Source organism: Cygnus olor, chromosome 1, assembly GCF_009769625.2.
Source record: "Cygnus olor isolate bCygOlo1 chromosome 1, bCygOlo1.pri.v2, whole genome shotgun sequence".
Taxonomy (NCBI): Eukaryota; Metazoa; Chordata; class Aves; order Anseriformes; family Anatidae; genus Cygnus; species Cygnus olor.
Genome location: NC_049169.1, coordinates 136746011 through 136757631, shown reverse-complemented (window position 1 = coordinate 136757631; position 11621 = coordinate 136746011). Strand labels below are relative to the sequence as shown.

At 44.3% G+C, this 11621-nt stretch overlaps 2 protein-coding genes across 6 annotated transcripts in view; both read right to left on the bottom strand.

Annotated features, from left to right (window-relative positions):
- Positions 1–36: 36 nt before the first annotated feature.
- On the bottom strand, positions 37–3616 carry SLC25A6 (solute carrier family 25 member 6). The gene is made up of 4 exons (XM_040534808.1): positions 3388–3616; positions 2113–2599; positions 1154–1294; positions 37–678 (listed from the first exon to the last, which is right to left on the bottom strand). The coding sequence occupies exons 1-4, from the start codon at positions 3496–3498 to the stop codon at positions 521–523; spliced, it is 897 nt and encodes a 298-aa protein (XP_040390742.1). The 5' UTR covers positions 3499–3616; the 3' UTR covers positions 37–520.
- A 2218-nt stretch (positions 3617–5834) lies between these two features.
- Positions 5835–11621, bottom strand: part of ASMTL (acetylserotonin O-methyltransferase like) — a 29091-nt gene continuing 23304 nt past the window's right edge. For 4 of the 5 annotated variants that reach the window (XM_040534736.1, XM_040534766.1, XM_040534756.1 and 1 more), the window contains one exon: positions 5987–11375. In XM_040534736.1, the coding sequence (XP_040390670.1) occupies positions 11158–11375 (218 nt within the window). In that variant the 3' untranslated portion in view covers positions 5987–11157. Of the gene's footprint in view, positions 11376–11621 lie in introns of all 5 variants that reach the window. The other variant, XM_040534746.1, reaches the window with a different exon arrangement.

Below are 11621 nucleotides of genomic sequence, written 5' to 3'. Positions count from 1 at the left end.
TTTCCCAAAGCTTTGATGTAATAATTTCAACACAGACAGAGTAAGTATGTTTATTGTTTTACAGCAGAATGCCCCAATTTAAGAACAAAATTGCTAGATGTTCAGCTGTGCAAAATGGTACATAGTGCTTCAGTACAAGTGGAAAAGAATGATTTGTTAGCAAGTACTTTCAAAGACAATTTTATGGTCCTAAAAAAGATAGGACTTGAAACTGGGGACTGATCCATGGGCATACAATGCTTTTCTACCTAACTTGGACCCAGCCACTTTGGACCCTGAACCAGTGACGCTGATTTCTCATTGCTGAAATAAGTCACCACACTGAACTGCCAGATTCAGTGTCTTCACACAGGTTACTGTGATATGGATCAGTTCTGTATGTCAGTTTCTAGCCCCATCTACAAATATCATCTGGCTCCGATAAATAAGACTCACAGGAATTTCTTGAAGGTCAATGGTCCATAATGGTAGTTATTCTACATGATCTGCTCAACTTGATTTCAAATTCTAGTTAGGCTGCTTAAATGACTTTCTTGAATTCATCATACAGCACAAGCACAAAAGCTCCCCCCATGCCTCGGAGAACATTAGACCATGCACCCTTGAAGAACGCCTTTCCTCCCTCATCCCTTGCAATCTTCCGCCAGCAGTCAATCGTTCCAGAGTACATGATATCAGCTGTAGAAAAAGAGCAAAGTGATTTTTAGCTCCTGTAATTGTATCTCAGGTGTCTTTAGCAACTGCCATTTCACTTCTCTAGCTACTTTATGTCCCATACCTTGCTTTAAGACTACCACAATACTAGTTTAGGCAACAGAAAATCTTGCTACCTGCCTGCCTAGTTATTAAAAGTTATGTCACAAAAGAATCTTAAGTGTTCTTATGGCATCTATACTGTCAACTAATTGCTTTCACTTAGCTTGTCACTGTAAACAGCCAGCCCATTTACCCAATTCATATTCCACAAAGTCCTCAGCATAATTCCTCACAAACACCACAAGTTGTGAGCCTTACTGAACTGCCTCATACCACTTAAACATAATAAAACTTAACAGAGATTTATGGAACAAGGAACTGGAAGTGCTGAGGGATGACCGTTAGCAACTCCATCTTGTTAGCGCTGCGTAAAAAACTACACAGGGTAACAGCCTACCTCCTTTGCGTCCCGACTGCATCATCATCCTACGCCGCACTGTATCAAAAGGGTAGGAAACCACACCAGCCACAGCTGTCACTGTCTGTGCAATCATCCAGCTGATAACAATGTGAGTATTTCTGGGATCTGGCAGCATGCCTGCAATAAAGAAACTAATTAGCTTTTTATCCTCCACATCCTCCTCCAATTCAGTGCACACCAGCTACTTTACTAGAAAAGCTTTTATAAGACATTGTAAAGCTATGATTTAAGTTGCAACAAGACACTTGATATACTTGAAGCATACTTCGGCCGTATAGAAAAAAATCAACGAAACCCACAGTATTTTATTCCCAATAATCAAAATATGGAATTAGACTTGATGATACTTATGGGTCCCTTCCAACTCAGGATATTCTATGATTCTATGAAATTCAGGCACCAAGATCCTTTCAGACTGGCACAGTAAGTGTTTTAATCATTCCCTATATGCTTACAGAAAGAAGTGTCACTAGAATAACTCATTGTCCCTATAAATTTTAATGAACTATACATGCCAATGATTTCCAAACCCAGAAGTCAAGCTTAAACAAATGCTTTCTGAAAGCACTGCTCAAACCAATTCTGCTAAGCACACCCGAATTGGTCTAATGTAACTACAGCAACTCAGTGAGCAAAACCAAACTTACAATATTTGCATATGGTTACCAACAAACATTACTGCCATAAGGAAAACCTGATGGTTTTTAATGGTCAGAAAAACAACAGGAAAATTCAAAAGCAGCCTGCACTATCAATACATGATGAAGATTTGCTTTGAACAGTGTCACTGGCACATCGCACTGATGCTGACCGACACCCCCTTCTGCCCCCACACTTACGTAAGCTATAGATGCAACAAAGTGACATGCGAGAACAGACGTAAACAGGCAATACAATTCTGCAAATAGGTCATCAACTCCCTCCTGAAATTTTACCTTTTGCTGTATCGTAGATTCCAAAGTAGGCAGCTCTATAGATGATGATGCCCTGGACAGAGACATTGAACCCTTGGTACAAGCCACGCAGACCATCAGACTTGGTGATTTTGACTAGACAGTCCCCTAGACCAGAGAATTCTCTGTCTGCACCAGCTTTTCCAACATCGGCGGCCAAACGGGTTCTTGCAAAATCCAAGGGGTAGACAAAGCAGAGGGAAGTGGCTCCAGCTGCACCACCAGAGGCCAGGTTACCAGCAAAATACCTCCAGAACTGAGTGTGCTTGTCTACTCCTCCCAGGAACACCTGCTTATACTTATCCTTGAAGGCGAAGTTGAGAGCTTGAGTTGGGAAGTATCTGATGACATTCGCCAAATTTCCTCGCCAGAAAGACAGCACTCCTTGCTCCTTTGGAATACGCACTACACAATCGATGATGCCCTTGTACTGCTTATCAGCAGCAATTTGTTTACTTGCGTGTTGCACCTGCAAATACAAGTACGTGTTTTTGACTCTATGCCTTAGCAGGCCTGCACTGCGTCTTGGCTTAAGCCTGTTTGGAGCGTAACAGGAAGAGCTGCTAGGCCAGAACGCCTGACAGCAGTTGGATACAGAAACCAAGTCTCTAGTTACCACAGTAAGCCTGCCCTGATAACAAGCTTCCAAAAAACCTCAAGATTCCGGGTCGGCATGAATATTAAGACTGAAAACCGATGTCAGTGCGCGACGGCCGAGTCCCCCCGCAGAGGGGCTGCCCAAAGGGGTGTCAGCGCTGCTGGGGGACGGCTAACGGCCGCCGGGGGCCCGTTAACGGCCGCGAAGGTCACGCGAGTCACCTTGTGGCGCCGGGCCGCCCCGCCCAGGTCACGCCAGGCCCCGCCCCGCCGCCAGCACCGGCCAATGGGCGGCCAGGGCGCGCCGTCACGTGAAGGCCGCCAAGATGGCGGCGCGCGGCCGCCCCCCCCTACGCGCCCCGGCGCCCTCGGCGCGAGGAAGTGACAGCGCGCGCCGCCCCCTCTCCCGGCCCCGCCCCGCCCCCGCGTAGCGGAACCGGCTTCCCCGCCGCCGCCGCGCGCGACCACCGCCCACGTGACCACCCTCCCTCCCCCCCCCAGGGGCCGGCATCCCCTTTTGTCTCGCGCGGGCAACGGCCGCCTCCTGCCCCCTCCCTTCCCGCCCCCCCCACCGTCGCCAACCGCCTGAGGCCCGCGGAGGGAAGGAAGGAAGGAAGGAGGGAGGGAGGGAAGGTCACCGGGCCCGGCCGCGCCGCCGACCTGCAACAGGAGCTTGACCCGCTCGATGGGGGCCACCGCCGTCTTGCTGATGGCCGCGGCCACACCGCCCGCCAGGAAGTCCTTGAGGAAGGAGATGGCCTGCTCCGCCATGGCCGCGCCTGGCACCGGGGGAGGGGGGGACAACCAACGCCGCCGCCGCTCGCGCCGAAAAGGCGGCGCCGCCGCCGCGCATGAGCTAAATGCCGGGCCCCCGCCGGCCACGCCCCGCGCCTCGCGCCCCATTGGGCGAGCCGCGATCGGGGGCGGGGCCTCGCCGCGGGAGGGGCGTGGCCTCGCCGGCTGAGGGCGGCCGTTGCGGCCGTTGCTCCCCCCTCACGCCCCCCCCGCGGCGCCAGTAGCGCAGCGCCGCGTCGGCCCGGCGGAGCCCTACGGCTGCGCCTAGCCGGGGGGCGTTAGTTCCCGTGCGCCTTGTGTAACCGCTCTCGCTTTTAATGGACGCTTCCTACAAACGTAAATAAAGCCGACCGTGTTCTTACACAGATGACTTGGCTGGCGAACCACAAAGCTGCAGCGGCTGAGGTGTCCGAAACCGCTGGTTACGGGTGTGTGCGCCCTGCGGGAGCCGAGAACCGGAGCTTCTCTCTCAGGCAGTGCTGAGGGAGATCAGGAAGCACCAGGCGCGCTTCCACCTCGCAGACTTTGTCTCTGCTCTGGGATGAGTGATACTGCGTGCTGCACGTCACCGCACCTTGTATTGCACATCGAAAGATATGAGGGAAATTGTATAATGGGCTAAAGTTGCGCCAGGGGAGGTTTAGGTTGGATATTAGGAAGAACTTCTTTACTGAAAGGGTTGTTAGGCATTGGAATGGGCTGCCCAGGGAAGTGGTTGAGTCACCATCCCTGGAGGTCTTTAAAAGATGTTTAGGTGTAGAGCTTAGTGATATGGTTTAGTGGAGGACTTGTTAGCGTTAGGACAGAGGTTGGACTAGGTGATCTTGGAGGCCTCTTCCAACCTAGACGATTCTGTGATTCTCTGATTCTGTGATAATTGTATGCTATTTTATATCCTGAGCCATGATATGGAGATAGCGAAGGGACTCTTCTGCCAACACGGTGTTAACAGGACCATAGGTTGGATACATGCAATGAAAAGCTGTGGTGTGTGTTCTCAGGGAGACACATGTAGCTTAAACCGTGCTATTTTTCTCATTAAAAAAAAAAAAGCTTGTAATTGAATATTAATCCTCTCAGCACAACGCCCTGCGTGCATGCAATTATCTAGGCTGGGACTTTCTTCCCCATAAAACTTTATACTGGCTAGAAAAGAATTTCACTCTTTGGAACTCTGGTGCTGTCAGTTTGCAAAACGAAAGTGAAATGTATGAAACTTTTGTGATAAGAAATTGTTTAGTCAATAGTTGTCCCATCGTGTTCACCTTGGAGATCAGATGCATCTGACTGGGGGAAATCTCATTTTCTCTTTAGCATCATTCTTTTCCTCCTGTTTCTGTGCTATTTTTTTTATTTTTTCTGTTCTTTAACTAATCTCGTATTCTGCTCTCATAAGAGCTCGTACGTTAAGCAGGGCTAAAAAGGAAGAGGATGTTCTTAAACCAAATGAGGTGCCCCCACATCTCATCTCCAATTATAGCTGAGATGAAAAAAAATAAAATAAAAAATGAAACTTGTGCTTTTATGCAGCTGTCTATTCCAGAAACCTCACAGAACGCAGAGGAGCCTGTCTTGATGCTCTTGACAAGCTTCTGCTCTAGTTCTTCCATTTCCAGTCTTGACTACGCCATCGCAATAGTGCTGTTTCCTGACTTTGTTTAACACTTCCATGCTACACAGGTGAATGCTTTAATGCATTTTATAAGATAGCAGTGTTTAACAAGTTTAGGAAGGGGAAAAGAGGGTAAGCCAGTGGTGATAAATTCAGTTACACTGAAGCAATTGTGAATTTTATCATTGATTTTCACACATACACACACACAATGTCTATTATTGAATACTTGGTGTCATGGCCCTTCCAGCCCATCTTTGTAAATGGACGTAGATAGGAGAAGAACAATGTGCTTCCTTAGGAGCAACCTGTTTCCACGGCCCTCAGTTTTCTGAGGCTTACAAATGATGTCCTGAGCCCTGTGGCTGGAGACCACAGCAATGCGATGATCTTCATTCACGTAATTACTAAGGAGAAGACAAGCCCCAGGGCTGAACTGGAGCACTGCTGTGAAGGAGGAAGGACGAGAACAGGAATCCTGGGAAGCAGTTACAGTAACGGGGGCAAAAGCGTTCACGGGAGGCAGAGGAGTGGCACCTCCTGCATCTCAGGCTCCCCCCTGTCTGTATAGTGGCAGTCAGCGCCCCCCCCCCTTGGAAGCCTGCTGTGCCCACACACTTTCTTACCAGGTAAAGAGCATACACACAGCTGTGGGACAATGAAGAAAAGAGGTGAGCAAAACATGAGGAACTACTATAAATTGCATTTGAAACATTTAATCAAACCGTGGACTGTGAAACAGAGGAGATTGTGACTAGCAGAGAGTATGCTGAAAAGAGATGCAAAGAAAACAAAAGTGTATAAAAAATAGTAGTAGGGAAGGTAGAATGCAAAGCTACAGGCAAGTAGTAAGTGGGATAACAGTTCTTTATTTACAGTGCAGACTATAAAAATAAAAATGGTATTAAAGTGGATGGTGTTGAACTTATACCTGCATTAACCTCCTGAAGCAGGGACAAAGCAATCAATGTGCACTAGTCTAAAAGTTGGACTATTTGAATTGCACCCAGTACGGAGAAACTGACTTCTCAGCAACGTCAATACTACTGTAAGGCTGCTGATACCCTTGTTTTGGAGCCTGTTTCTGACCATACTACAAGTGTTGTGCAACTACAGTAGGTATCGGTGCCATCAAATGTTGCCAGCACATTCTTTATTTTGAACTTTAGTCGAGTTTAAAATAAATGCAATCACTTCTCCCTTTTTGAAAGTAACTTCAAAAAGTTACATCTTTTTTTTTTATATTGATGGGAAACAGAATATACTTGCATAATTACAAGACATCAAACATGATCTAGATTTTACTAGTAAATCTTTCTTTTTCTATGTCTTAATGCAGAAGACTACATCTAACAGATTTCCTGTCAATTTGATTTTCACATTTGTGAATCCGTGTTGTTCCAGTAAACCTCGGTATTCAGAGCCACTTCTCTCCTTTCCCTCTGTCTGCACAAGCATGTTCAAAGACTGAAGCAAAGCTGTGCTCCTGTTCTTCTTCTCATCATCCAGTACCATTTCAGCCAGCAAAATCCCACAGCCTAATTTAAAAACAAATGCATGCAACAATGCTACTCCATTATAGTAGCAGAAATTCTCTCCTTCGATATGTAACGGTGCAAAATACAGGACACAGGTGATTCTATTTTTCATTTATTCATTTGCTGTATTTTAAATGACTAACCCAATATTAAATGATAATCTACTATTATAAAAAACACAGGAAAAGCCAACACACGTCACAGATGTTTGCAGGGCAAGAGTGGGCTACTGTAGACTTGGTATGACTGCTATGGAAAACAGTAAGATAAGTATAGTAGTTACAATTATTTGGAATATACTGCTGCTTCACGTTCATACTGAAATTGTGGTGGATGGCAAGTATTACAGAAGCAGCCAACATTGCACGTTATTTCTGTACAAACTGAGGTTCTCCTGGTGGGAGCAACCAAGGGTGGAGAGCAAAACTTGAATTACTCTGTGCTCACACAGCCTCTTCCTCCCTCCATCTTCAGACCCATGAAAGGGAAGACATGAGCAAGGGGATTACTGACAAAACAATGCTTGTTTTACTTACTGTCTTTTGGACCAGCATCTTATATGGCAGTTTCTCTTGGCACAGTAGAGATAGGAGGCCACCAACTTGGCTCAAAATGCCAGCATTTTGCAGTGATTTTAGTACTAAGTGCTGCACAACACTAGTAACTGTTCTGATGATGAAGACAATCCCTTTTGCCATTCCAGTCAGTACACTTCTGACATTTAGCAATCAATAAAAAAAATAAATGAAGCATAACACTGCAGCTTGGTAGAGAAAAGATTAGGGCTCGACGATAAAATTGCTGGATGAGATCTGTGTTACTATCAGGTGTCCTTGAAGTCCTTCTGAAAGCTTATTGAGTTCTCTACATCATCACCATATTATTAGTTACCTTAAGGCAAGTTCAAGCCACTTATGCTGCGGTGAACAAGTGCTTCACAAAGAGAAACAGTTAGCCAAGCACATCTGAGGTGAACTGAACCTACATTCTGAGGTGAACTGAACCTATCATGGGATTCTTGCCTGAATTCAGGCATCGAAAGATAAGATGCATTTCAGTTAGCTTTCTTACAGACTATCCACCATTAAATGTATAATCAATTTTCATACAAAAACCAGGAAATTTCCTCTCATAGGTAGGTAAGATGATGCACCTACCGAAAATACCTGTTCTCTAGCGATAGGAACTTGAGCTGACTAGATGACTTGAATGCCTAATGTTTAGGTATCTCAGGCTAGAAAGATGAACCCCATTTGTCAAGGATCTGTAGTTTCTGTTCCCTCTCACCCTTCTTGTGTGATTCTCCTTTGCCTTTAACAGAAAGCTGAGTACTACAATCTCAGATTACACAGCAAATGCTAGGTAGAGTGATGCAGGACTGTCATTTTTAAGTCACTGTGGTACAACTTTGGAAGACAGTGTCAAAATTTTGTACACCCTGAGAGGGGGACACAAACAGAATAGCCATTATCTATCTCATTCATCTATTATTTTTTCAACCCGTGATTCTCCACCTCAAAAAAAAATCCTGCGCATCAGATTTCCTCCAAACTGTTTGTTAAAGAAGAACATGGGCAAGACGGCATCTTCAAGAAGGCATCACTGAATGCCGTTTGCCAAGGAAGCAACAGAAAACCTGCAAGCTTTATTGGCAGCAATTTATTTGGATTTTAAAACTTATCTCCTTCATTCTTTATGACTTCATTAGTTATAGGACCCAAGTTTTCTTACACCAACTGCTCAGGAAATCATTTCAGCGCAACGCCATTAACTCCACCCCTTTCACCAGTCAGCAAACAATACCAGCCTTCTCCAGAAGAACAGAGTTTGAACATTAATGAGAGAAGATGAGTTTATGATTTCTCAGGTGACTGAAATATGCCAGATGATTACAGAACGTCTTAGGTCAAGAAGGACCACAAATCTCCAGCGCTGCTCAAAGCGGGGCAGCTCTACAGTCAGATCAGCTTGTTCAGGGCATTGTCCTCAGATCTTGAAACCTCCAAGGACAGAGATCCACAGACTCTCTGGGCAACCTGCTCCAACACTTAATTATCCTTACAACAATTTTCCCTTCCCCTCCCCTTGATATCCCAGAGTCTCCCCAGTTATGCCCACACTCTCTCATTCCACAACTGAGCACCATAACGAAGAGCCTGGCTCTGTCTTTTTGGTACCTGTCTCTTTGGCAGTGAAAAGCCAGACTTCCCCTCAAACCACCTATTCTAGATTGAGGTAGGTTTCCTTCAAGGCTCTCCTCACAAGCCACATAATGCAGCCCCAAGCCATCTTCGTGACTTCCACTGGACTTGCTCACATTTAAGGTCTCACAGCCACCTCCTCTTAAATTCTTTCAGGAGTATTCCTTTGCTCTGCCCAGTCTCCTGACTATGGTAAAAGTTGAGGGGTGTGGATGATACAAGCCACTTGGGAAGGTAAAAATTCAGCTTGCATCTTTTCTTCTCACTGCAAGACCAGTTTCTAAAATAGAACAGTCTATTTTGTTTGGAGACATCCAGGAATATAGACTACATTCAGACTGTTCAGCAAAGCAGATTTATCTACAGTTTGTATTAGCCTCCTTTATAAGGCAAAGGTAGCTAGGAAAGTGATCCTGAACCCACTAGCAACACAGCACTGTATTAATTTAATGTTTACTAATTTAATATTTATAAGTAATGTTTATTTATAAAATATTTTATTATAAATAGCTTTCATTCATACCTCAGAATACTTTACAAAAAGGAAATCTGATGAAGAGCCCAGCAGAGCTGCGGTACTACTTTACCACAGACACCATGCCCAAGGGAATAAGGCTCACTGCATATAAAGTGCTGCACTTAAATCACAGAGTACACTGAGACTGTGTGGTAACCAAGCATGTGCTATTTAAGTTTTATAGTCAGCAAGTACATAGTACTTACAGGCACAGGTTTAAGTCTGTGACAGAGGTGTGCCAACTTTGGGATTACAGTGTTCTGACTCAAACAGCTTCTAGCAGCCTAAAGAACAGCATTATGAATGTTATTCATAACTATGAAGTGAGAAACACCTCATTGCTGGAATGAGTCTTAGGATACAAACCCATAAAGCATAATGGCAAACTTCATTAGAATACAGAAAAGAAAACTGTTTTAAATTTATTCAGTAGGCCAACATCTTATCTCTAAACGTCTATGCAGATTAGATCAGCCGAATTCCATGCATAAAAAGCTTCTGCTAAGACTTAAACCCCTCTCTGGGAGCAGTCTGCATTTCCATGATTTTGTACAGCTGAAATGCTCTGTACTACACGTTTCTCATGATTAACTAAATCACTGTAGCACTTTTCCTTTACTCAGTGCTCGAAGAGCAAAGTAACTTCTGATTAATCAATAAGACCAGGTAGATTTAACTCTTGACCTTGCTCATAAACTTTTATTTGCAGAGGTTGGTGATTCAACATAGGCACTGCCTCTATCACCCTGGCTCATCAGAATTATTGCTGTAGAAACACGTGGCAGGACATATGGCAAAAAACTCACAACTGATAGAGGAGAAAGCTAGTTATGGAAAGCAACTTTAATCTCCAGGAAAGCTTCCACTACGAAGTACATTTTAAATCTAAAAAATGCCAATGAAGTACCAGGAAAAAACGAAGATTAAGAGTGGTGACATAAGTGACAAGTTACTTGAGGAGAGGGGATAGAGAATATAATTCTCCAGTTAAAGACTGGAACATGAAGAAGCTGCTACAATTTCTATTCATAGTTTTCATAAGAGAATTTATGTATAAAGCCTAGGATTCGTGTCAAATGAGACAGAAGTCATATGCGGCCATAGAACTGTATTCAGAAGAAACAAAACTGATAGAAACCAATAGGAACAGCTCTCAACTGCAGCCTGTGGGGTAGATATTATGGCTGGAGGTTAGAGGCTGCTGAGGCTCGTGACACTACTGCTCTTGTAGGAACACGTTCGGAGCTTTGTTCTATTTTCCTTTTTGCCCAAGGCAAAAAAAAGATGCCTAAAAATGTTATCCTTGAATTGCTTTTCAGTAAAGCCCCACAGAAGTGAAAAAGAGGACTAGCATCCTGATATTGATAGAGTATCATTATTATTTTTACATTTCTGATAAAAATGAGTAGTGACCACTGAATATACTGCAGAGGGAGAATTCTGTAGCTTTAAGGCCCAAGAAAACAGATATTAATGAGGCTCATGAAAGCTTGTCATTTTTAACTTGCTGCTATACAGCTACATCAACTCCAAGTTTAACATAGTCTGCAGACTAGCCAAAGTGTACAAAAGTTTTTTCATACACAACTTTCAATCTGCCCCAAATACTTTTTAAAGCATAGAACTCATTCCTGCACAAGCAACAGTCCAACTTCTTATTCAAAGCCTGTAATGACTATGCTTCACATAAAGGGTCAAAACAATCTTAAACTGACATCAACCAGCATAAGTGTTATAAAAAATCATCCCATGTTATTTCTGTACACACTAAGGTGACAGATTCTTCTTGAAGCACAGAACAGCATCTAGTAAGGTTCCTGTGATCTTAAGTTGTATATTTGTGAATCCATATTTCTCCAGTAGCTGTTTATATTCTGAGCCACTTCTCTGCTTTCCTTCAGTCATGCTGAGGGACTGTAGTACAGCTCTAGGAGGGTGCGTCTTCTGCTCATCAAGCACAATTTCTGCCACTAGCAAGGCACTTCCTGCATTGCCAAAACAACCAGAAGTGCTTCAATAAAGTATTTCTAGCTTCACATTTTTAGCGTTTTGCTCAGAGACAGTTACAGATAGGTCCCCACTCAGACCAGCATTTTCACAGACTTCAGTGCCAATCATAAATTTATTTTCAGTAATCTCTTCCTGGAGAAAAACTTCCTCCTAGTTAGGAGGAAGGGGGGAGCTTTGAGCACTGCCCTCACTTCAGTGAAGTTCAGACCACTTCCTGAGTA

What these genes read in the sequence shown, in the direction of transcription:
- SLC25A6 (XM_040534808.1), bottom strand. Translation starts at nt 3,498, where the DNA reads ATGGCGGAGCAGGCCATCTCCTTCCTCAAGGACTTCCTGGCGGGCGGT. An exon ending in GGGTCAAGCTCCTGTTGCAG is followed by an intron (nt 2,600 to 3,387) that starts GTCGGCGGCGCG and finishes TTGTATTTGCAG; the next exon opens with GTGCAACACGCAAGTAAACA. An exon ending in GCAGTCGGGACGCAAAGGAG is followed by an intron (nt 679 to 1,153) that starts GTAGGCTGTTAC and finishes CTTTTTCTACAG; the next exon opens with CTGATATCATGTACTCTGGA.